Source organism: Empidonax traillii, unplaced genomic scaffold, assembly GCF_003031625.1.
Source record: "Empidonax traillii isolate 1590-97213 ecotype Southwest subspecies unplaced genomic scaffold, ASM303162v1 scaffold1236:size281543, whole genome shotgun sequence".
Lineage (NCBI taxonomy): Eukaryota > Metazoa > Chordata > Aves > Passeriformes > Tyrannidae > Empidonax > Empidonax traillii.
This window is the reverse complement of record NW_020956429.1, coordinates 198,172-221,343: the sequence shown is the minus strand read 5'-3', so window position 1 is coordinate 221,343 and position 23,172 is coordinate 198,172. Positions and strand designations below refer to the sequence as shown.

General features: G+C 41.3%; 1 protein-coding gene across 1 annotated transcript in view; it reads left to right on the top strand.

The window, feature by feature from the left end:
- The window catches only part of SORCS3 (sortilin related VPS10 domain containing receptor 3), a gene marked incomplete at its 5' end in the record, with an annotated part of 108,966 nt that overhangs the window by 40,003 nt on the left and 45,791 nt on the right, over positions 1–23,172 (top strand). The window contains 6 exons of the mRNA XM_027906013.1: positions 969–1,148; positions 2,912–3,058; positions 3,506–3,608; positions 6,784–6,860; positions 6,969–7,060; positions 11,072–11,179. Of these exons, the coding sequence (XP_027761814.1) occupies positions 969–1,148; positions 2,912–3,058; positions 3,506–3,608; positions 6,784–6,860; positions 6,969–7,060; positions 11,072–11,179 (707 nt within the window). The remainder of the gene's footprint in view (positions 1–968; positions 1,149–2,911; positions 3,059–3,505; positions 3,609–6,783; positions 6,861–6,968; positions 7,061–11,071; positions 11,180–23,172) is intronic.

Genomic DNA, 23,172 nt, shown 5'->3' with positions numbered 1-23,172 from the left:
TTCTTCCCCAAAATCAGGTCACTCCACCCTTTGGGAGACTTCCAGAATTACGGTTTCTTGATGCGGAAACAGTGCAAGGAATTAATCAAGGCCTCCAGGCACCCTGGGGAAAGTTTAAATAGATACAAATAGATAAATGGTGTCTCATATAACCACAGTTATTTTGCTTCTAGCTGGACCTCTGTCAGTTTGTTCAACAATAGCAGCAAGGATGAAGTCCTTCAGTACTCATCACGACTGTGGAAATAATTTCCATGAACCTGTTTTAAAATAATAGTGAGAAAGTGCACTGTAAAATCTCTTTGGTATTAAAACTAAATGGGGAAACCCTTGCTGGACTTTCTGTATCTTGGTCAGCAGCAGAAATCCAAAAACAGCTAGCGGGTGGATTATTTCATAGCCTCTATATAGTGGGATAATTGATCTCAGATAAACTCTCAATAGGAAAGTGTGTTATTAAAAATCCTTATCAGCAGTAGCTCAAACTGATCCCTATACCTCACCTCCAAATAAATGTGAAGTCCTAGGATTTTTTAAACCATGCTTTTACCAGTTGGAAGCACAAGCCCATTAGTTTAGCATGTGAATGGAAATTATCACTGCTTTTAGCCTGGTGCTACACCATGCTTAGTGACTATGAGGACTCCAAGGCTATGAATCTTCCAGGAGTGATAACACTGGCTTTCAAATTTATAAATAAAAAATGAAACTGGACGAAATTCCTTGAAGGTACCAAAAATGAAGAAAGCAAAAATCCTTTGCCCAACTGGCGATCATTAAAAAAATGAAATGCAGAAAAGTCACAATGGTGGTAATTTATTGGCTTGCTCTAACAGAAAGTTGTTTAACATACCTATAATTCATGCTCCATCTCCATTCTTTCATAATTCATGGTAATTACTACATGTCCCGAAGGGCAAAGAAATACTGAGATCCTCAGTAACAGGCCTTTTGTCTTCTTTTAACAGGACATGCATATTATCAGCACAGATGAGAATCAGGTCTTTGCAGCTGTTCAAGAGTGGAACCAGAATGATACATATAATCTGTATATCTCGGACACACGAGGGGTCTACTTCACCCTGGCCTTGGAAAATGTGAAAAGCAGTCGAGGGCTGGAGGGGAATATCGTCATTGACCTTTATGAGGTATGTAGTAAAGGTCACCCTGCAAAGAACAGCAACTGCTTGATAGTTCAAGCAAGTGTAAATCTCTTACCAACCTCCCAGGATCTTCATTTGTTTTGAGATTGGCCCTGAGGCATTTACTGGGTTTGATGCTCAGTTCACTCACGTGGGAATAGATGCAGTGCATTCTGCTATAGGTGCAACAACTGGTTGCTTTCAAGTCAGTGACTGGTTAGCTATGTGTTATTTTCAAAAGGGAAAACCATTATCCTTCTCATAGTAATGTGGATGTCTATCAAAGGACTCAGAATACTGGGGCTTTTCCCCTTGGATGTTGAGACACCTGCTTGCAGGCAGGGAATCTGGATTCCACCTTCCTGAGCACTGAACAGTTTGTGAACTATAAGCAGAAGTTTGTAGGTACCCAAAGAAGACAGATGGATACCTTCTACCTCAAATTATCTTCCATTCTCATTCTTCTGCCAGACCTGTCAGCCTTGGCCAACAGCAGTCCATTCAGAGCAGTTGTTCTGGTTCCTGTTTTGTTCAGAGCATTCAGGTTTTGGTGTGTCATTACTTGCTGGATGGAAGGTCTGCTGAGATTCAGGGCTCAGTGCTTTGCCAGCAGCAAACAACTAATCAGTAATACTAATAGTAATGGTTTCAGGCTGACTTCTACTATTACATGGAGAAATGTTTTCAGCTACGTGTAGAAGTTAAGACAACACATTTATTTATTTCAGCCAGAATAATGCTCATTTACCAACATCATCAATTTGTTTGTAAAAATCCAGGTAGTTTAAGTCAATGAGGGAAAACTCACAAATAACACATATATCAGTAAGAAGAACAAGGTTTATATTTTATTTTCACCTGTTAAATGTATTTTCCTCTGCAAATGTATATTTCTTTGCTGTGATAAACCAACTAAAATAAATATGCATTGTTTCCAATTCCTGGGCAAACTCTGTATCCCCCTGTGGTTTATCATAGACTTTTCACTGTTAAATGCCTACAGAGATTTTCCCAGAGTCATTTAAAAAGTAGTATCACTCTGAGGGCTTTTGAGTAGAAGGGTTTGCATCTTGGCTGTCACCAGGAAGTTGCAGATTTGCAGCAAGTTCCTTCTTCCTGTCTCACTTTCACAGCTGTGCAACTGAGACTCAACACGAAATCTTCTTGGGAATGTTTTGACAGGAACATATTTTGCTGTACTGGGTTCTGCTGACAAAAATCAAAACATTTGAAACAACTGGGTTGATTTTGTCAGAATTTGGGAGTAGAAGGAAAGCGAAGAATTCAAGTTTGCAAAACCTCGGTGTTTTGGCATATTCAGGATTTCCATCTTTTGTGTTGATTTTTTTTTTCTTTTGCACACAAAGATCCCACACTGCTTCTGATGTGACCTGCTGTCTCCCATGTGCTGGCAATCTATGGAGGGAGTGGGGAAGCTCAGAGTGCTCATGTGTGGCATGCTGTACCTTCAAGTCCATCAGCAGCCTATCTGTAAGCACTCAAGGAAATGCTAAAGTGGGCAGTTTCCTAGGGATTTGCTCTGTGAACATCCTTGTCTTTTTCTTCCCAAGAGAGAGATCACATGAGGCCTTTCAGCTTTGCAGCCATCATCAAGTTGTACTTTTAATGCCATTCACAGTCTTCTAAAGCTGGATTGAGATGGCTTCATAGCTTTTTCAGAGACCTTCCGCTCCTGGGAGTGCTCAGATGGACACTGCTTTTAGCCTGTTCTTCCGGTGTATTTTTTCATCTCTCTCCGTTTTTCCTAGGTAGCAGGGATCAAAGGCATATTCCTGGCTAACAGGAAGATAGATGACCAAATCAAGACTTTCATTACCTACAACAAGGGCAGAGATTGGCGTTTGCTGCAGGCACCGGACACTGATCTAAGGGGGAATCCTGTGCTTTGCCAGCTGGTGAGTGGCAGATCTTTTTCAAAGCACAACTGACTCTTCTAGAGCTGCTTATTTAAGTCAGTAGATTAACAAAACTCTCTTGACTTGCTGGGTAAATTAAATAGATTTCTTTATCTATAGCTTCATAACTTTTAAGTAAAAATTCTGACCATCTTCCTTGATGGTTTTAATGGAACTCAAGTCAGAATAAGAAGGTTTCCAGGGAAAAGTGCTCTTGATCAAATTGTTGGTGAAAACAAGTGCAGAGTTCCTGATTCTCTTGTTCTCATCTACTTTTGTGGTGTTTATCCTGCAAATGAACATATGCTTCTATTTGTAACAGTGCTAAGAGCAGAGGGGTCATTTTCAGAAGGATCAGAGCATCTGTGTGTAGTCACCCAGGGTTCCTCTGACATTTAACTTATTGCATATTAAAGCTTTTGCCTTTTGTTTGTTTTCTGTCAACAGCCCTTTTGCTCATTGCACTTGCGTCTGCAGCTCTCAGAGAATCCATATACATCAGGAAGCATTTCCAGCAAAGAGACAGCTCCTGGGCTGCTGGTGGCCACTGGTAAGAGCAGAAGGGCTTCTCACCCTCACCCATACCTCACTGGGAGCCTGAGAGTATATGAGATGTTCCCTATTGATGCAAAAGCTTTCAGCTCTGTTTCAGCAAGTGCTGAGCTAATTCACTTTATCTCCCATTTGTAATGGCCCCAAGTTCAAAAAAGGTAATGCCTGTCAGGTGTTTTTTGCTCTTCAGTAACCCATACGCAGGTCTAAGCCCACACTTCAAGGGACCATTACCAACTGGCATTACTTATACCTCTCACTCCTAGGAGGTATCAGTACATTCCACCTTTTGAGCAGCAAGCACAGAATTGTCACAAAGTCCATCAGGTGAAGCCTGGGCTTCGTATGTACCTGTCTTGTGCTTGGCACCTACTTTAAACCCTGCGTTGCTCCAAGACCAGCAGCACCTCATCAGCCCTGCATGGGCCACTATTATTGTGGGTTGTTCTGCAAAACTGTGCTTTGGCAGGTCATGATGTTTTAATGGCAACCTGCTACAATGCTTCATGGTTGCAATGGCTGACCCACTGTCATTAACCTGACAACCATCCCAGGCCCTGTTTGCACACATCATGTAACCTGATCAGGATGGATGGGGCTACCAACAACACTCAGAACTGCTGCAGCTTTGTGAGAGCTGCTGGGCCAAAAAAGTGCTTTCTGAATGGCTGGTGCTACTGAAAGCTGGCCTCTGAAGCATGTAGGCTGTTCTATCTTTTCAAAGAGAGGCTCCTGCATATGCTCAAATATATTCAAATAGCCTAACTGTTCTTTCTAAGGCTCAGTTTATCTCCTTTGTCCTGTTCAGCCTAGCACTGGCTTGCAAGTGTGTCATGTTAGCATATTGCCTGTATGAATTTACACTATTTCTTCCAACCATTTTCATTCTCGTGTCCTTCTGTGCTTCCATGTGTCTGCCAGACTAAGACAGAACCTGAGAGACAGGTTCCCTTCATGACATTTATATCTCAACAAGGGAGACACCATGTGATTTCCAGTTCACTGATCCAGGCCAAATGGAGTGAGATAATTTGGTTTAAACCTCCAGATCTCCCTATGCTTAGCCAAGTGGAGTCATCACTCCTTGGCAGGTTGCACTTGCTAGATGGATGCTTAGGAACAAGCCCTACTCATGATGCTGCAATTGCAGAGGCTTTTTTTTTTAACCTTTTAGGAAGAAAATAGAGGCAGCAGGACAGTGAGATTCTAGGCATTAATCTAAATTGTTGGTAAATTAAGTTCTTTTCAAGCTGCCAGTGCATGGGATGAATGTTTTCCAAGTCTAACAATTAACCTTTTAAAAGGCAGAATACAATTTCTGCCTTACTGCTTTGTACATTAAAAAGCTTGACGTGTAGGGAATATGCACATCTGTTTCCGCTAATCAGTTTTCCAACAACGGGAACGTGTCACCAAATTTGTGAATGTGTTCAAGGATAAGCTTTGCAATTTATTCTCACAGGCATTGGCTGCTCAAAGACTGTGTCTTGCTTGATTTACAGTGGGACATTTCCAGCAATGACTGGAAACTTGGGCTCTTGATATAGGACAGAGGTTAGATTCTTGCAAATGAAAGAATTTTAGTAACCCCTTATACAGCTGTTAAATCCTCTTGACTTGATTGAGAGTTAGTTATGTTTTGTGGGGTTTGAAACCATGTAGCTGAAAGAAACTAGATGGAGAGAATGAAGAAAATAATGAAACAAGTTTTGCACAGAAATACAGAAAGAAGTGATAGCAAGAAAATCTTGGTGTTTTACTCCCTTTTCTTCCTTCAGTCTGAAAATCGCTGTTTGAAAATTGAGGTCTCTAATTCAATATTTAAAATATGACGATACAAAACTTACACTTCTGCACTTTAAATCAGTTTCTAATTCTTGAGGACTTCACCTCATAAAAAGTCACTGGGCAAAAAAGATCTTGAAACTAACATAGATTTATTCTCATGAACCTGGATGTCCCCATAGACTGACATTCTATATGGTTGCCCACATCAGGTTTTCCTCGTAGCCTCATCTAAAGCAGTTGGTCACTCTTGCTGTTGTCAAGGAATAAAATTAGGTAGATGGACAATGTGACTTTAGAAAGTAGGGAAGTGAGAAAAAAATTATTTAGAGCAGACCTGCATTGTTTAGTGAGCCTGTGAGTATAGTATGGGATATCTGTTCCCTAATGCATGGTGAAGCAGAGTAGTTCACCCTGTAAGGTTGTCAGCAAAATGGTTTCCATAACAATGGAAATTACTAGATTAAAATTAAGAACTGTATCAAGTAACCAGTAAGTTTAAACTCACGATTTGGGACAGCTAGGTCAATGAGAACAGTCAGTGTTGTCTAAAATGCTGTTCAGTCTGGTTTCTACATCTGTGCTGCAAAGTCATTTGACCCAAGTTAATTCTCTGAACCGTTTCTGCCCCTGGGTGTGGTTCATACTTAAGATTTTTTATGAGTGGAACTTACACTTCATTCCACCATAGTCTTCATCAGTTGCAAACCATTCATAGACCTAGTAAGAAGCTTTGTTTATTTGACTGCAGGGTCTGAGATCAGTTATGTGTTTGAGCGTTTTGACAGAATCTTGAGTAGAATTTCTAGCCCCATAATCATGGGCTTCAAGTGGGGTCTGGGTTTCACCTTTAAACTCAGCTGTAGGAGGAACTTCCCTTTGGGTGCTCTCCTCTAAACAAAAGCAAAGACAGAGAGGTAATTACCTTGCCCTTGGCTGGCAGATCACAGTGATGCAATTCACCAGCCAGAGCACAAAGACTGGAAGTTCAGAGGAAAATGTGTATGAAGTAAAATACCTGGTAGCTGGGGACAGTGGCCACTATTTATTCTGCTGCTGTTCTGATGATTTGTATGAAATGGGCATGAGGTTTCATGCACAGATTATCGGGTATGTAGGTCCTTGCCTACAATAAGCCTGGCTTTAGTGGCTTGCAATTATGGGCAATGTTATTTGTTTGGAAGATAAGCTGATAATACGGTTTCTCCCAGTGTCAATTTTGAAATGCCACAGCTCTTGTAAACGAATGTTGCCACCTGACCATGATGATGTTTTTAGATGAGAATAGAATCAAGAGCAGCAAAAAAGCAGGCCAAATTATTTTCATGTCGTGGAAATATGCAGTTCTGTGTTCATCCTTACAAGAATGTCTGATGCTTGTGTTGCAGGCAATATTGGCTCTGAGCTTTCATACACTGATGCTGGTGTGTTCATCTCTTCTGATGGTGGCAATTCCTGGAGACAGGTATGTTTTGCAGAGCAAAGGAAAGCATGGAGCCTTTTGCTATTCTTCTTCTGACTCTTCTCCTCCCAGTGGAGTGGAGCACTCATGCAGTATCTAATTTGTTTGCAGATCTTCGAGGAGGAATACAATGTATGGTTTCTGGACTGGGGAGGGGCACTAGTGGCCATGAAACACACATCAGTGCCCATCCGGCACATGTGGTAAGGAAACTTATTATTTTGAGGTTTCCTGATGGAGATAACCTGACAGATATGGCATCACCTGGTCAACATCTGCTAGAGTCTCTAAGATGAGAAAATTACCTCATTATTATCTGTGTTTTACCATCATTTTGGTTTTGTTGATTAATACAATGATTGTTGTACCATTTTATAAATATAATGTTTCTATACATAATCACATACATATATGAATTACTCTTTGCACTGGTCATGTACTATGAGCCTCCAGGTGGTGTTTCTTTCCTACAGACACATACATACTAAGTAGTGTCATCCTTTGTGTATCAGGTATTTCTGAGAGGATGTGTCTAATTTCTGCTCTTTGTTAACAGACTTTAACATTAACCTGGTAAGACAGATAAAGGCAGAGAGAGGAGAGGGCAGTAGGTGTAGATAAGGACAACAGAGATATGGTCCAGACGTCTCTGTTTCCTCTAGTATTCTACTATCAGTTTCCAGAGATACACTGGTGTCAACAGAATAGAGTTGGAGGTGAAATAGGGCAAAATGATTTCTCAGTGGAAGACACTGTTTTGCTATAAATGGGTCATAACAGTCTAAGCACTAAAGATACCACCCAAAATTATCCTCTCCTTAGCTCTTGCCCCTCTGACTTCTTCACCAGGGAAACATGGGAGAGAGGCATTCTGAAATTCAGAACTAACACTGATAACAGCAAATGGGTGTGTTAGCATCACCTTCAGTCTCTGGTCTTGACTGAAAGAGGGGCATGCCTAATACACGTCTAATATACATCTCTAATGGACTGACCTACCCAGTTTCTAATGTTTTGTGGAAATTAATTAGTTAGAAATAGCTTTCAGAGACAAGATTTGTGTTTCTGGCTACAATATTGAGTTGTCTCTCAGCTTGATACAGCTCAGCACATGTCCATCACACGTTTCAGAACAGTAAATGTGGTCTTCAGTCAAATAGAACAAGAAAGCAATGGTGTTTGGCAGCAGGGATGAGGAGTTAAGGTCTCCTCTACCTGAACCATTATTGTACAAACTCCTTCAGTGAAATCGCAGTCATTCCAAAGCTGGACACCTCAAGACAGGCTGTCTTTACTCATCAAAAGCTAACATCCCAGAGATGTACTTTAAGAACATTAATGGCTACATTTTCAATATAAAAAGATTCTGGTCTTTATATTTCTGACCTGACAGATAACTCTAGGATAACTGCATCATAGATTTCTATAAAAGTTTGAATATGTTGCATTTGAGCACATTTCTTTACCACCTGAGCTAAAGAAATGACTGCTTTAATCTTGGTATGGTAGTGGATTGTTAACCACAGGATGTATTGGCTCATATTCTGAAGGCTTTGTTATTTTTCTAGGATAGGGAACCAACTGTTCTTCAAGAGGTCTGTTCCTCCATGTGGAATTACATAAATTCATTATATACAAAATGAGGGTTGCAATTTTTGTCTTGCTTTCTAATGTTCAGGAAACAGGTTGGTTGTTTTATCACAAGCAAACTCATTGCAGTTCTAACTTAATATACATGGCTGTAAGTGAGTCATGACCAAGGATAAATCTAGGCCAGCACTCTTGTCAACAGCCTCCTTAACTGGACATATAATGGAAAGAACTAACAGGGCAGACTCACAGTGATGAGCTGCAGAATCCAGTCTGTGGTTGGAGTGTGTTGCTGTGTGACTAGAAACATAAGGCATTGACAGATTACTCAGTTCTCATGACTGTAACTAAAGTGCCCTCAGGAAAGAGGACATCAGGACCATGTAAAAGTCTTTAGACTAAACCAAGTATGAGTCAAGGCAGGAGAAGTGTGTATGAGCCAAGAGTAGGTGTCACCAGCTGTAGTTACATCAGACTGTGGAAAGCTGAGCTCCAGAAGGGTGAAAGGTGAGCCACTTACTGAAAGAGCTGCAAGACAGGTGTAATTGTTTTAATTGTGTCTTTAATTGTGAAGGCTCTTTGGACATAAAAACCACACTATATACAAGTGCCTGTTCTTAGATATCAGGAAAGACTTGTCCCCAGGTTGACCTTCCACAGCAGCTGAGAGCTCATTTCACCTTTATTTGCTTTGCAGAGGTTTGTTTCACATGTTCTGCCTTTACAGTAAGTCTCATGCAATGGCATGTGCAGTACTATGAGTGTCCCACCCGCTCCATTAAATAAGTAGTGATTTAGATCTGTTATCAATAAGCTCCAACAGGTTTCCTTCAAAATTGTACCCTTAGGGGCTTTGGAATTTGCTTCATATTGCCTCAGTAGGCACCTGTTTTATGGGCAGGAGTGCAATAGATTAAAGGGTACATGTAAATCTATTAGTTCTCAGGCTGAGACATTGTACAATAAGTTTCATCCTGGAGAAGAGAGGGGTGGATAATTGAAAAGCTGAGAGAACTTTAGCTAAACTAATGAAGCATGCTGTTCCCCAGAAATTGAAATGCTATTTAGAGAGATAAGCATGCAAGCAGAACGCATACAAATGCACAGGTGTATGGGAAGATACATACATTTAAATAAATAGATTAAGGGCAGATAATCTTTTTGTATGCTTTTGTACTCCTAGCTTTCTGTCTTTAGTCTAAAGGCAACTTCCTATTCTGGCACATATGCGTTGTAAGCCAGGTAAGGGTGTCCTTCTTGGTGATGTGATGACACAGAGTTAGGGAATGGGAACTGTCAGCCTTGGCTTTCCACACCAGAGACCTGAGGCTGGTGTAACTCATGGTTTGTAATACACACTACAGTGGCCTCCTGGTCCTTTGGTGGCATCTCAGATAGTGTCCTACATACTTGGAGTGGGGAGGATCCAGGTCCCACCTGACTAATTCAGATGCTCATGTGCATGCACACATTCAGCACCTCCCAGTCCCACCCCTGCCAATTTGGGCAAATTTGCTTTTATGCTGACTTTAAAATCAGAAGTGTTTCCTGCTATTCAAAGAAGAAATTTGTGCTGTATCTCTTTGGTAATGTCTGTTGAAAGTAATCTATCAACCTTCACAGCGCAGGTACCTCTCAGAATTACAGAGAATTCTGTAACAGCTGTGCTTGGAAAGGATGAAATAATGTTATAGCCAGTAAGCATATGTGCTTCTCTGTTTGTTCTTACTTCGCTTATACAACTCAGAGCTGAAATTTTGGGCAGAAATTGTGCAGGAACAATTGTATGGAGAGTCTGAGAGCAGAAAACCGCTTGGTTGCTTTCAGAAGTGTCCATTGGCAGCAGGTCTGGGAGCTGGGTGCTGATAGCTGCAGGATGCCTGTCTTTCCTGCTGCAGTAGCAGTTGGGTGTGTACACCCTCCTCTGGCTGCTTCCTGCACTGCTGTGGTCACAGGCTGTCAGGGGAAAGTGAGGGCTGGGAGCTCTCAGAGGGCTGCAAAGCCAGGAGCCCACTCAGATCCCTAGGGAAGTGGGATAGCATCTGGCAGCCAGGCCCCATCCCATCACCCCATCAAGGAGCCCAGCAGCCAGGGACAGCCCCAGCCCTGGACATTGGACAGCTCAGTGGGGACATGGATGGACTGAGACCACCTCTCTGTAAAACGAAGACTAACTCTGAAAGGGCATGCAAAGAAGTACTAATAGGGCTGGTAGCTAATGCCATGTGGCACTGATACATGGATGGGTCAGAATGTCCCGTGGCAGTGATAGCAATTTTCATGCATTCAGGCCAGGGCTGCTTTTGCTCTGAGTGATGCTTCATGCCAGGTGCTATTCCAGATCCAGAAACAGGTTTTGGCAATGCCTCTTGATCCCTTGAGGTCTGATGTACAGCTGCATCAAGTATATCCATGTCCTTATTGCCAGTGTTTATGCTTTCTAAAGCTTTGATCTTTTAAGTACATCAAGAGCATGAATTTAGTGGGATGGGAAATGGCAAAGATTGGTGTTTGTCTATAAATCTAGCTGCTGGAGCTTGCAGACCTTAGCCAATATTTAATTGCTGCAGTTGCTCTAGAGTAAGTGTTTTTATGTGTATAAATGTTGTCTGCTTCTATCACAGGATGAGTTTTGATGAGGGAAGATCCTGGAGTAAATACAGTTTCACATCAACACCACTTTTTGTGGATGGATCCCTTGTAGACCCTGGCATAGAGACCCAGATAATGACGTAAGTACAGCAGCTCCTCTTTCAAATTGGGATGACAGAGGGGGTGCATGGAAATCCCCAAGTGCATGGTAAGCCTCATGATGTGCAGTGCAGCATTGTGTAACTACACATGTAGTGTTGCATGAAGGCATGGTGTTGTTTTGTGGGTTTTTCTGGTGGTCACAGACCTAGTTTACATGTCCATGTACTATGTGGCAAATAGATGAGGGAAGAAAACTCTTTCCAACAGTGACAGGGGGTATAAGAGGGAGAGGTGATACCAAGCTGTAGCTTGGGAGTTCACATAGGACAGTAGGTAAATCTGCTTCTCTGGGGAGTGGTGTCCTTTCTCATAATTACTGCTAAGATTGTATTCCTTGGATCTGATGGCCCAAGGAATCAGTGCTTTTCATAAGTCAGAGATCTGTATGGTTACACCTAATGTCATTTCTGTGCTTGCTTCAGTTGTGCAGCGTGACTGTCTTTTGAGATTGCTGCTGGTATATGCTGCTGGTATTGCTGCTGACTATCCCCAAACCTCATTGCTTGCTATCTGCACAGTGCATCTGGTTTTACCTCAAGGTAAAAGTGTTCTCACTGTGCATGTGCAAAGCTGAGCTCAGAAAAACCTTCCTGTTCTGGGGTGTAGTATGCCATGGATCACCTGTACAGTGACAGAAAGAGCCTGGACTGGCACTGAAGGTGCTTGGACCTTCCTCCTCCTGAGAGGGCTAAAGTGCTGGGTAAGGCTGGTGAACCTGGTGGAGTAATGTTGGCCCAAGAACAGGCCAGGATCTTAGTTTAACAGCCAGGGGAGAGAGGGAAGTTTTTAAGTTCGAAGGCGTCTTCAAGGAGTCATCTGACCTCTTGCACAAAACGGATCAGAGCAATCTGTTCTGGGACTCTGAGCAAAGCAAGGAGTAGATGGACTGCCCTCCTTGCTTGCAGAAATGCCTTCTTACTTGTGTTTTCTCTGACCTGGCTGAAACAGCTTTCTGAAAAGAATCAGAAAGCAAGGTGGCTAAGATGCCTTAGTCTGAGGCATGGCTGTGAAGCATATCTGCAGTGGCTTGAAGGAGTGCCTTTGGTTAATCATATCAGACATTGTTGCATCACTCTAGTTCAGGGGCAGCAGATAGACTGTAAATTTCATCTTGCAGTCAGTTTGGTTTTCCTGCTTTTCTGCACCTGCACTTCCTGCAGATTTTCACTATTTGTGAGAGAAAAGAGATTCAGGTCAGGTTTATTCTTTTCTAGGCTTCAGTCCATCTGCCTACTTATATGGCAGAAGTGTGTATGTGGATCTCATTGCTGGTGTCAGAGGTAGTGATAAACTGAGAATAGACTGCTGGGTGTGCTTGTCATCAGTTTCTGAGGAAGTTTGGACAGCGTAATTGTTGTGTGTCGGACATTTCTGCTACTGATTTGAATTTATTCCAACTCTGTTCCATGATGTGTTGTTATGCCTTTCAAAAACCAGATCTACATCAGCTTTACACAAACAGAAGTGACTGTGTTGAAGAGAAGTCCGTATTTTAAGTTGAGCTCATCTTAGCTGCAAAATAAAAATCCTTTTTGGCTCCTCTAACAAAGGCTAATTTGAACTGACTTCTTTGCCTTGTATGCCAGGACAGAAAAAAAGACTTGGTGTTGTAGTCTTGGAGGGCTCAGGAAGGCATAGCCAACTCCTGGATCTCCTGTGATAAAGTGTCTTAGGAAGGCCAGGCTAAGTAATTATGGTTATCCTTTATGCCTTTATATAAAGCAAAGGAGCAGCACTCCTGTGCTTTATTCCCAGACAGTGCTTGGGCAGAACAAGGCGGCCTCTGTGTCTGTCACAGACAGCTATGGAGATTTTATCAAGTATAGGTGGTATCAATTCCATAGCATTGCCAGCTTTTCCTTTATTGCAAAACGATGTCTCGGCTTCGGCTTTTTCTTCATAAAAGCGGAGTACTTGTTTGTGTGAAAGAGTATATCTGTGCATCTGCTGCCTTGCTGTCTGCAAACATTGCCCCTATTTTTGCAAAGCGCAAAATGCAACAGCATATGATATACCTGTGAGCCTTTTCACACGACTGCTGTGAGCATCCTGTGGGGAAAATATATGCCAGCTCCCAGCTAAAGATTAGAACCTGCAATTCTGTGCACTGTATGCAAGGATAATGTGTCACTTTCTGTGTTGGTAATATGTGGGGTTTTTTCTGTGAAATCCTTTATGCAGTGTGCAGTGTGTGTCCCTTGCTAACCACACACACATGCAGACACGTGCACACACACGTGTAGAGAGACAGATCCGAGATACCATAAATCTGCACATCAGCACCTTCATTCAAATCAATGGGGCTATTCAGTTGCAACTAGCTGTGGATTTAGCCCATTTATTTTATAAGTCAATGTAGTTTTCTTTTGAGAAGAAAGATGCATTACGAATCTAAGTTTATTGTTTTTTTATATCTCTGTAGTCTTCTGATGAAAAATGCAGTGAGTTATCTTCCTGAATATTATGTATTAGATTTTTTGAGAACTGACTTTTTAAAATCTTTGCAGGCATATTATTATTATTGCCAGCGTTATTGCTATTGTTATTGTTTTTATTGTTATTGTCATCATTAGCAGTTTTTAAAACTATTCTTAATAGTTTGTAAAAGCTATACAAAGAAATTTCATGACGCTTGCAGTAAATATTTAGAGAAATTCCTATCCACAACATTAAAGGAGCTGAGGAGGAAAGGGCCTATTTGTAAAGCCTGTATGCAAACCATTTCTATGCAGATCATTTATGCCTTTCTAACAAAGAGAACTCTAGTGAATGCACCTATAAGGGCAGTGTAGGATCATGCTGAGCTTGTGGAAGCTTTGGCTGAGAAGAAATCGATGCCTTTCTAATTGCTACTGGCCATCCAAGATAGCAAGTAGTGTCTTGGAGGTACATGGAATTTGTCTTTGTGCGTAGAAATCCCAAAGACTTCAAGAAGTTTCAAGATGAGAGGAGCACAATGGTTTGGGATTAGCATCCCCCAGCTGATCATGGAGTCAGTGGGAGTGCTTAGACTAGAAGCATGGCTGAGGCAGAGAGACCAAGACTGTGATTATATTTGTGTACTGACAGACTGGATGGGTTAGCTGCTTTTAAAGAGTGGATTTTAAAGATTTGTCTTTCATCCCTGAAAATGCAAAATATTTCACTTAGGGGTCTTGGCTGATTCCTATTAGGGAAAATTTCTTCCATAGATTTGCATCAAAATTGTCTATGTTCAACTACTTCAAAAAATAATATTCTGAGGGGAATGTGTATTAAATAGTCATTATACTCCAACTATTACTAACATATTGCATTATTAACAATATTATCATAATCCTATCTTATTAAAATCAATATATCAGTAGAATGACTTTCCCAACCTTCATTGCCACATGCTGTGAAGGGCTCTCTGGGCTATGGGAAGCAGCAACCATTTTAGCACAGAATTTCATATCACTTCATGGCTGTTATTTGAGCAGTTGCAGTATCTGTCTCTATTGTATCCTAGGTTTTTTGGCTCTTCTGTGCTTTGGGCTGTGTATACATGCCCTAAGACAGTCCTAAAGAACTTTCCAGTATGGTAAAATCTGTAAATTTTCAGGTAGGGGCTTTATGTGATTTTGAATATCTCAGCATAATTTGAATTGGGAGCTGCTTTTAGTGGGAAGTGGGACAAGATATCTTGAAGAGATCTGTTCCAGTGTAAATTATTCTATGATTTTGTTACTTTGTATGGCTATAAGAGTGCAAAAAATAATTATTTCCTTACAAGCTTAGTGAACTCTGTTAAGAATGTGATACACAGGGAATTACCACGAGACTGTGTGAGCTGGTCTGCCCTGGAACTACTGCCTAACCAAGGTGAATCCACTCTCTTTCTTCCATTCCTGGCTGGTCATCCACTTCTGAAGTTCCATTTGTTGTTGTCTTGACGCTTATCTCATCTGACAAGATGGTCATTTCAGCTCCTTTAGTGAAGGGGATGTGCACCAATGTGTACCAAAGCACATTGCAGTGTTTGGTGCAGGTGTGGGGAAAGCACCTGTAGAAAACACTAGGTCATTTAGGGAAATAACTCCAGTGCATAAAGGTGATGGCTTAGACAGGTTCTTAGAAGACACAATGCAGTAGTCTTCTTGAAATCTAGTTTTTTAAGTTCTGTCCTGTAGCCCTCACTGGTGACCAGTATTTTTAATGATATGTTCTGCTGAGCCAGATCTAACATCTCTGTGTTGATAAGCCATAGGCACAGCATGTGACTTGCCTGATGTTCACCAGGGGAAAGGCATCACATTGTATTCCCCTTCTAGCTGATTGTGATATATCCAAACAGAAGCAGCATTTTCTTGGTGGAGTTGCTATTTTGTACCATTCAAATGTGAGACAAGATATTTTTGTGGGTCCAGAGAAGGGTTTTATGTTGTTCCAGCTCTGACTCATAATTATTACCCCTGCCACTTCATCTCCTGTGCTAAGCATCTCTCCAAACCTTCGTTGAGAGAAATAACCTTTTTGCTTCACAGCCCTGCATCATTTTACTAAAGTCATTATGTGTGTATGTGTGCAGACACTCATTTATAGATGGGGATCATTAAGTTTGTACTGGTAAACATATATTTATGTAGACACAGCCACATGTATGTATATAAATATGTATATATTTCTATGTATGTGTACTTAATGATCCATATATATCTCTGCATGCATAACTGAGCATTAACATTTTCAGTGAGCTGAAAGTTGATCTGTCAACATTGCTCTGACTGCTGCCCTTGGCTATGTGTGTTAGATAATGTTCCTGGTTGTAAATGGATAGGTTATGAGTCCTGGTCCTTCCTAACACTTTTTTGTTTACATGGCCATGCAGCTTTACCGGAGATGAAGTGGGAGCAGTTTTTTCCAGGAGACCCATAAAATAATGGGCAATCCATCACTGGGTGGCAGAAGAGTGAGGCAGAATGAATAAGTAATTGAGAAATGCTGGAAAAGGTGAGATGGATGCCAGGGGAGGTTTGAGGTGAGAAAGAAAGCATTAAAAGCACAGGCCATACTGAGTCAGACCAGAGGTACCTCTATCTCAGTCCCACGTTCCAAGAGTGGCAAGTAGAGGATACTAGAAATACATATTAACAAAATTACCTTATACACTTCTCACATTTAGAGATTTGCAAATAAGTGACTTTCTTGTCCAAATATGACATTCTTTGAATTTTTAAGACATTCAAGAGTTTTTCCATTTTTGAGTTTTTTCCCCCCTAATAAAAATTTTAGGAGACATATTATCCTGTGGCCAGAAGTTCCATGAGTAAACTCTTATTCTGAAGAACTGACTGGCTGCTAGAAGACACCAGCAAAGTGGGTACAGGTAGGAAGGCAACATGGACAGATTCTGATTCACACTTAGCAGAGATTCAGCAGAGGGAGTACGAGAAAGGGGCAACAGCTCCCAGGTCCAAGCTCCCACTGAGTTCAAAATTACATGGGAGCCAACAGTCATTTTCCTGTCGCTTTCTGATAAGCTGATTATCATCTCTGCTCTTCAAGCAAAGGCAACATCCTCACCCTTCTGCTCAAGTCTTCCTGTCACATTTAAAAGCTGATATAGGAAAGAAAATTACAAGGTGACACACTGTCCTTGAAACATTCTGCCCCTTTGCTTAGGGGTAGGGAGTCATGGGTCTGCCACCTCTGAGGGGTTGTGCTGAGAAAAGTTCAGGTGAAACCAGTGATAGAAAATAGGTACCATTAGATAGTAAAAGGACTGGTAGGTTCTAATTGTCCTTATTGTGGTTTCATCTTGCATTTCAGTTTTCCTTTCTTTTTCTGTTAATTGCAGTATCTGTTTGTGGTGCAACCAGCACTGTTATTGGCTATAGATTTTTCTGCAAGGTTCTGATGTGTCCTTGTGACTTCATTTCACTGTCCTGACTCATGGGGCTGTGCAGAGTGCAGTGCATAAACATACATAATGACTCTTCAGAATAGAATCCATGACATTAAAATGGATCTGTGAAAATAATGACTGCATACAGAAAGAAAAGTAGAATTTGGAACTTAATCTGAGAACAAAAATTTCAAATACAATTATTAAGTAAGGAAACCAAAATGATGGATTGGATATTGGCATTTGCTTTAGTGAGCTGCATTCCTGTATCGTCTGATCTAATTTCAAAACCTTCTGGAACTAATGAATAGCTTGGACTTTGCAAGAAAATGATCAATCTGCTAATGCCATCAAGTGACTTTACAATGGACAAGAAAATGTGTGTTATAGGAATTCCCATTTTATCCCAGCAGATGATCAGTTTATACCCTGGAGTAAGACAGTTGATTACCCATATCATTATCTTCGTTTGCAAGACTTAAAAACATTATTAACGATCACAGATTAATCAGTGTCACTTCCTCCTCCCCTCTCCCTCTCTGCCAGAGGAGTAGTCTATTTGCTAGCCTTTGGATTGCTGCCTGAATTCACCTAAACAGTCCACAGAGGCACAATACTTGTGGTATGAGCTGAGGTCTTTCCGTAGCACCTGAGTAGACAAATCATGTGATGAGAACATCTACTTAGAATAATCTTTCTCAGACAGCATCATGTGATTTATTTGGCTTTAGGAAAAGCATGTCTGTGACCTAAGATCTGTTCCCAGCAGTTGCACCATGTACGCAGAAGATTCCTGGCAGAAGCCCTAACACATGAAGATGGGGCACTGGGCTCCGTGACACGTGTTGTCTATCTTCAGCTTTCTGGGGAAAGCATTACTGTCACTAGAGTCAAGTGCTATATATGGACAGTAGATCAAATATTGTGCTAAAGAAATCAACATTGTTAGCTGTGTTGTGCTGGTAGGGGAATTGAGGGAGAACAAGGGGCACGCCATGGTCAGTCACTCAGGAGCCAGTCATGGGGAGAGCTTGGCATTAATGCAGGTCTCCTGAGTCCTAGGTGCAGACTTTTCCCATTCCTTAGGGGGAAGGAGACGCTAAGTCATGTCTGCAATGCTCAGAAAAAGTGTATGGAGAGATAAGCATGTGCAGGGAGGAGGACTAGAGAAAGATGTGTTGACTGGAGGCTGGTATTCATTGAAGTGAATGAAAAAAAAAATAAAAAAACCTTATAGAAGGAGCCAGAATGAACATCAGGCTGATACATGATTTCCCTCACTAACAGGACAAGGTTTGCCTGATGGCAACACAATCCAAATATTCTCTATAGAGGCTACTGTGCTTGGTTTTTTGTGCTGCTAAGTAAGGACAGATGGACTGGTCCTGTGCTGTCCTGCCAGCAGGTGGGCTGGGCTGTATGAAGCACTCAGGCCTGGTGTGGGGTGCACAGAAAGGGGCAGGATGCTGTGTACAGATACTAACCTCAGAGTCTTTCACCTTTGTGTTAGAGCAAGACATGAAATTTTCTGGTGCCCTCATCCCACCAACCCTGAGGAGGCTGAGAAATCATATGGCCTTAGCTCCTTTCCAGCTCAACCTGGCCCTGATTCTCCATAGGGCAAAGGGTGGTACAGCACACCAGCTTCTCTGGGAGCTTGAGGGCTCAGTGCTGGGTTGGCTGCAGAGTTCACTCTAGCAGCTTTTTGATCATTGGGAAAGCAGCTCTTCAGAGGTTCCCTCTTCTGAGCCTTCTTCTTTGATACCCAAGCAAAGCTCCTCACCCTGCTTCACCTGTCATGTGTGTTCGGAGCTTACATATTCTGAGCAATGGCTTCCACATTTGTATTGGACATCTCTGGCTAGAAATCTGCTGATTGATAGGATGAAAGACTGAAATGAGTGAATGTGCTGTGCTATCCAGCTTCTGGCAAAGGATGTGCACTTGCCTCTATTGAGACCACAGACTTGCTAGTGGATAAAACACTCAGATTGCTGATACCTGCCAGTATCTTTTCTAGAAGAGAGTGGCAGCATCTTCGGGTTTCAAAGCTGTCAGAAACCAGTCCTCTTCCATGACTGCTTCGAAGAAGAGAGAGAACACTTCTGAAAAACAGCATTAAAAATTAATGTGCTTTCCCATCCCCCTTCCTAGGTGTCTCACATTCCCTTTCATGTTGCTGGGATTTCTTTTGAAGCAATTGTCATGTAAAGTGGTTTGAGAACACTGGCAATAAATTTTTTAGAGACCAAATTTCAAAAGGTTTGGTTTGTCATTCAGTAAGTTCTTATTTTGATAGCACTTTCTATTTGAAAAAATAATAATAAAAGAATCCATCTCTCCCCCATTGCCTTTTGCAGTGTTTGTGCAGCTAATGGAGATATTGGGTCTGAACTGTAGGGCTGTAATTATACGTTCTGCAGATTACTTACTAATTGCACTTGGCATTACTTGCTAACTAAAAGAGCATGCTGTACCATGTCATTTGCAGTGGTTTTCCTCTTCTGCTAGTACTTTAAAGGAAGTGCCCATGGAGGTGATGAATAATCCCAGAACTGTTTTTGAAAGCTGAGGGAAAAGGATCTGCCATGGCTTCACTGCAGGATTTTTATTGCAAGGTTTTGGTTTTTTAATCTGTATTCATAGAAACTCTTCACCTGCCTCATCTCCTCTCTCTCTCCTACCCTGAAATCTGGCAGTGATGCACCTTTCCATGACTAGTTCAATATGGATTGCTAGTGGCCAAGTCTTTGAATTTCTCTTGTGTGGAAAACCTCCATGTCTTGACATTCAGTTTCACCTGGAGGTGGAAATAAATCACATCTTCATATTTCATCTGCATGAGAAGTTCTTTGAGATTCTTCTTTGACCCTTCTCCTTGCTAATTAAAACACAGACCAAGATTTTCTTGAACAAATTTGCCACCATGGAAGGTGCTGTCTGATCTTGGTATATTCTTGCTAGTTTCGCTACTATTGTTTTTTCTCCCTCTGAGTAGTAGCAGTGGAACAAGGTCTTATGTCTGAGATGGTCTCTTTAGATGGTCTAAATTACACTAATTTGAACCAGCTGAAAATCTAGATCCAAATGGATGGTATATTATATTTGGAAAAAAATGCACCTCTTCTTTCTAGAAAAAAAAAAAAAAAAAGGAAGCCAATTTACTTTTTTTTTTTGGTCCACAGACAGAAGTACAGCAGCCCTGAATCATCATCCATTGCCCTCAGGCTACTGTTCCTAGTTGACAGGTCAGCCAAAAGCAACTGAATTAAAAGCTCCAAAGCGGCTCTTAAAAAATGTATTTATTGTTTAGGAAAAAAATTAGACAGTGTTTTTTTGTTGGCAATTGCCAGCCTTTCCAGTGTCATCTTTCATTTTTTATGTTTCCTTTGTTTCCAGTCTCTTACTCTCTGCACCATCTTGCCAGGCGTGAGACAGCTTAACTCTCCCTCTTCCACTCTTCCTAATTGCTGATCTGTGTCTCTTTCAATTAAGTTCTACTTCCTCGTCTCAGTTCCTTTCCAACCAATTTCCATGTAACTGGTGACCTCCTTGTACGCTAATTCCATCTAAACCCTAATAAAAAAAAAAATTGGGAGATTACACAGCCCATTTGGTTTCTCGTAAGTCATGATTTATGTTTAATTTATGGGAAAATAGCTCCTCTCTCACGGCCTATTCGTAGAATCTGGCTCCACCAGCACAACTTGCAACAGTTCCATTGCTGTTTGTGTCATTTTGGCCATAACAGCTCAGCCATAGTCTTACTTTACTGCTACTTTCTTACAGAGAGATTCATATCTGGATTTCATTACAGACCCTTTTCCTTGTGTGAAATTGTCAGCACTTTCTTTTATTGTGCGATAAACTATACATGTCAAAAAGTGATGGAGGTACATCTAGATACCAAGATCTTCTGTAAGTGTTCCCTCAGCAAGCACCTCTAGCATTTTCCCCGAAAATGCAGGACCAGCCTGGATAGTAGGGAGAAAAATCCAAACCAAATCAAGCGAATTATGAATGTGAAAGATCCTTATACAGGAACACAATCAATTCTCAGCTAGAGCTGAGAATTTGGCTGAATCTTTACTGTTTCTTCCAAGGAATCCCCCTATCTCTGGTCCATGTTACCAAGCTCTCTGGATCAGAGGAAATAGGAGCACCCAGTTCATGCTTTACTAATGATGTACTAATCAACACATGGAGCACTGGAATACAAAGTTCAATAACCAATGGCAAACCACAACTCTGTTCTGGCTAAGCTTCTTGTCTCCACCTCAGTGATGCCTGTATAAGTGCCAGAATAGGTCTTGCAAAAGAACTTTATTCTCCAAGCTTGCCAAGAGCCACAGGAGTGGAAATGCAGAGCTTAGACATATGCAGGCTTTACCTGGCAACCTCTCAGGTCCATGTCTACGTGGTATACCCAAAATGTTAAATGCCTTCAGAGTTCATGAGAGCAGACCAGCCAAATTTAAATAGATCTGTCTGGTCCTTGACTTTTGCACTGATGGGTCCTAGTTGGTGCTGCATGGACATACCCTGAGTGACTGTGTCAGCCCATCTGATACCCATCCAAGCTGTTTGTAGAGAGGAACTCTCCAACTTGTGCTATGCCATTACTTTTAGGGTGGATTCGATCAAACACTGCTCATGAGACAGCATTGGTGATATTTGCTGGGCAGGTATGGTCTCCTTGGATACCTGGTTATCTCTTAAAATTGCAGCAGTAGCAACATGTGGTTCTTTTTGACAGATATCAGAGAAACTGAGCACCTTCAGTTGTGGATTAGTTACGCAGCGCTCCTGTAGCTGCAATTGCCCAGATCTGTGACTCCCCCTGGTTTTAGTCAGAGAAAATCATCCTCTCCAGGGGACTCAAACAAAAAAAAAACAACAAAAAAACAGAACAACACATGCTTGTTTGCTTGCCAGGAAGTGATTCTTCCAGAGTGTGTTTCACAGCCTTTCTTGGATTCACCTATTAAATATCTGCTTTTGGCACTACCTGTTAGAAGCACAGATGTAAATAAAGAGGGCTTTTAACTGAAATCAGTTGGTGATCTTGCTGGACTCTGTCCCTTTCTACATTCCCACAACAAAAGCACGGATTCAGGTCAACTGAAGCATTTACTTATTTGGGTGATTTTACTATTGGGAATTTTTTGCTTGCTAAGACACTTTCTCTGCAAGCGTTTTTCTTTTACAATGAAAGGAAATAAAAATCAAGGTTGATTTTAAGCTTTTCTAAATGAAACAGTCTATTTATGATGACACTGCAATTAGCTTTTCTCTCAGTATTATCAATTAGAGTATATATTTGGCTCTCTGTTGTTCTGGCTTTACTTTTCTGTTGATCCATCCATCTGTCTGCTTGCGTAGTTCATCTCAAAAGATGGTGTCAAGTAAGTATATTATATTTTTTGCTTTTACTTTATTTTTAGATATTAAGAAATGATTATAGTCTATCCTGTGGGACCTAATCTTGTTAAAATCTGGCTTCAGAGGTGCAATGGCTATTTTGGGAAAAGCAAAAAAACACCCAACCTTTTCATATCTCTCACCTTGTTGATGTCCAGTGAAGGGAAAATGCTTCAGAAAGGAGGGTACTTTTGATGTTTTGTGTAGTGAAGATTACCTTATCAGCTGCTTCCTTCCTTGGCATCTCCAATCATCTGTCTCAATGATGGACACAGCTGAGCACAGCAGGTGTTACACTCAAAGAAAGTAGGATGATTAGCGGAGGTAAAAGTATTCCATCCACATCCAGACCAGACCAGTCAAGTACAGGCAGCTTCAGTTCTTGCTTGCTCCATATAATGTCTTACTGGTTTACTTCAGAAATGATAGAAGGCGACTTGATTTAGGCATGAGAAGACATTTACATTTTCATGCTTGAGCAGCTTGTCTGAAACTGCCAGCAGGGATAGATCCACAAGGACACAGCTGATGCCTTTCCTGAGAGCAAAACAGGAGCTATTACTTGAGATCTGTTTCTCATACCTTAAGCAGGGACAGAGATGAATCTATGGACCAAAGGTAGGTGAGTTATCTTGTGACCCTCAGTTCATTCTATTGACCTGTCAGAAGTGAACAGTTTTGTAT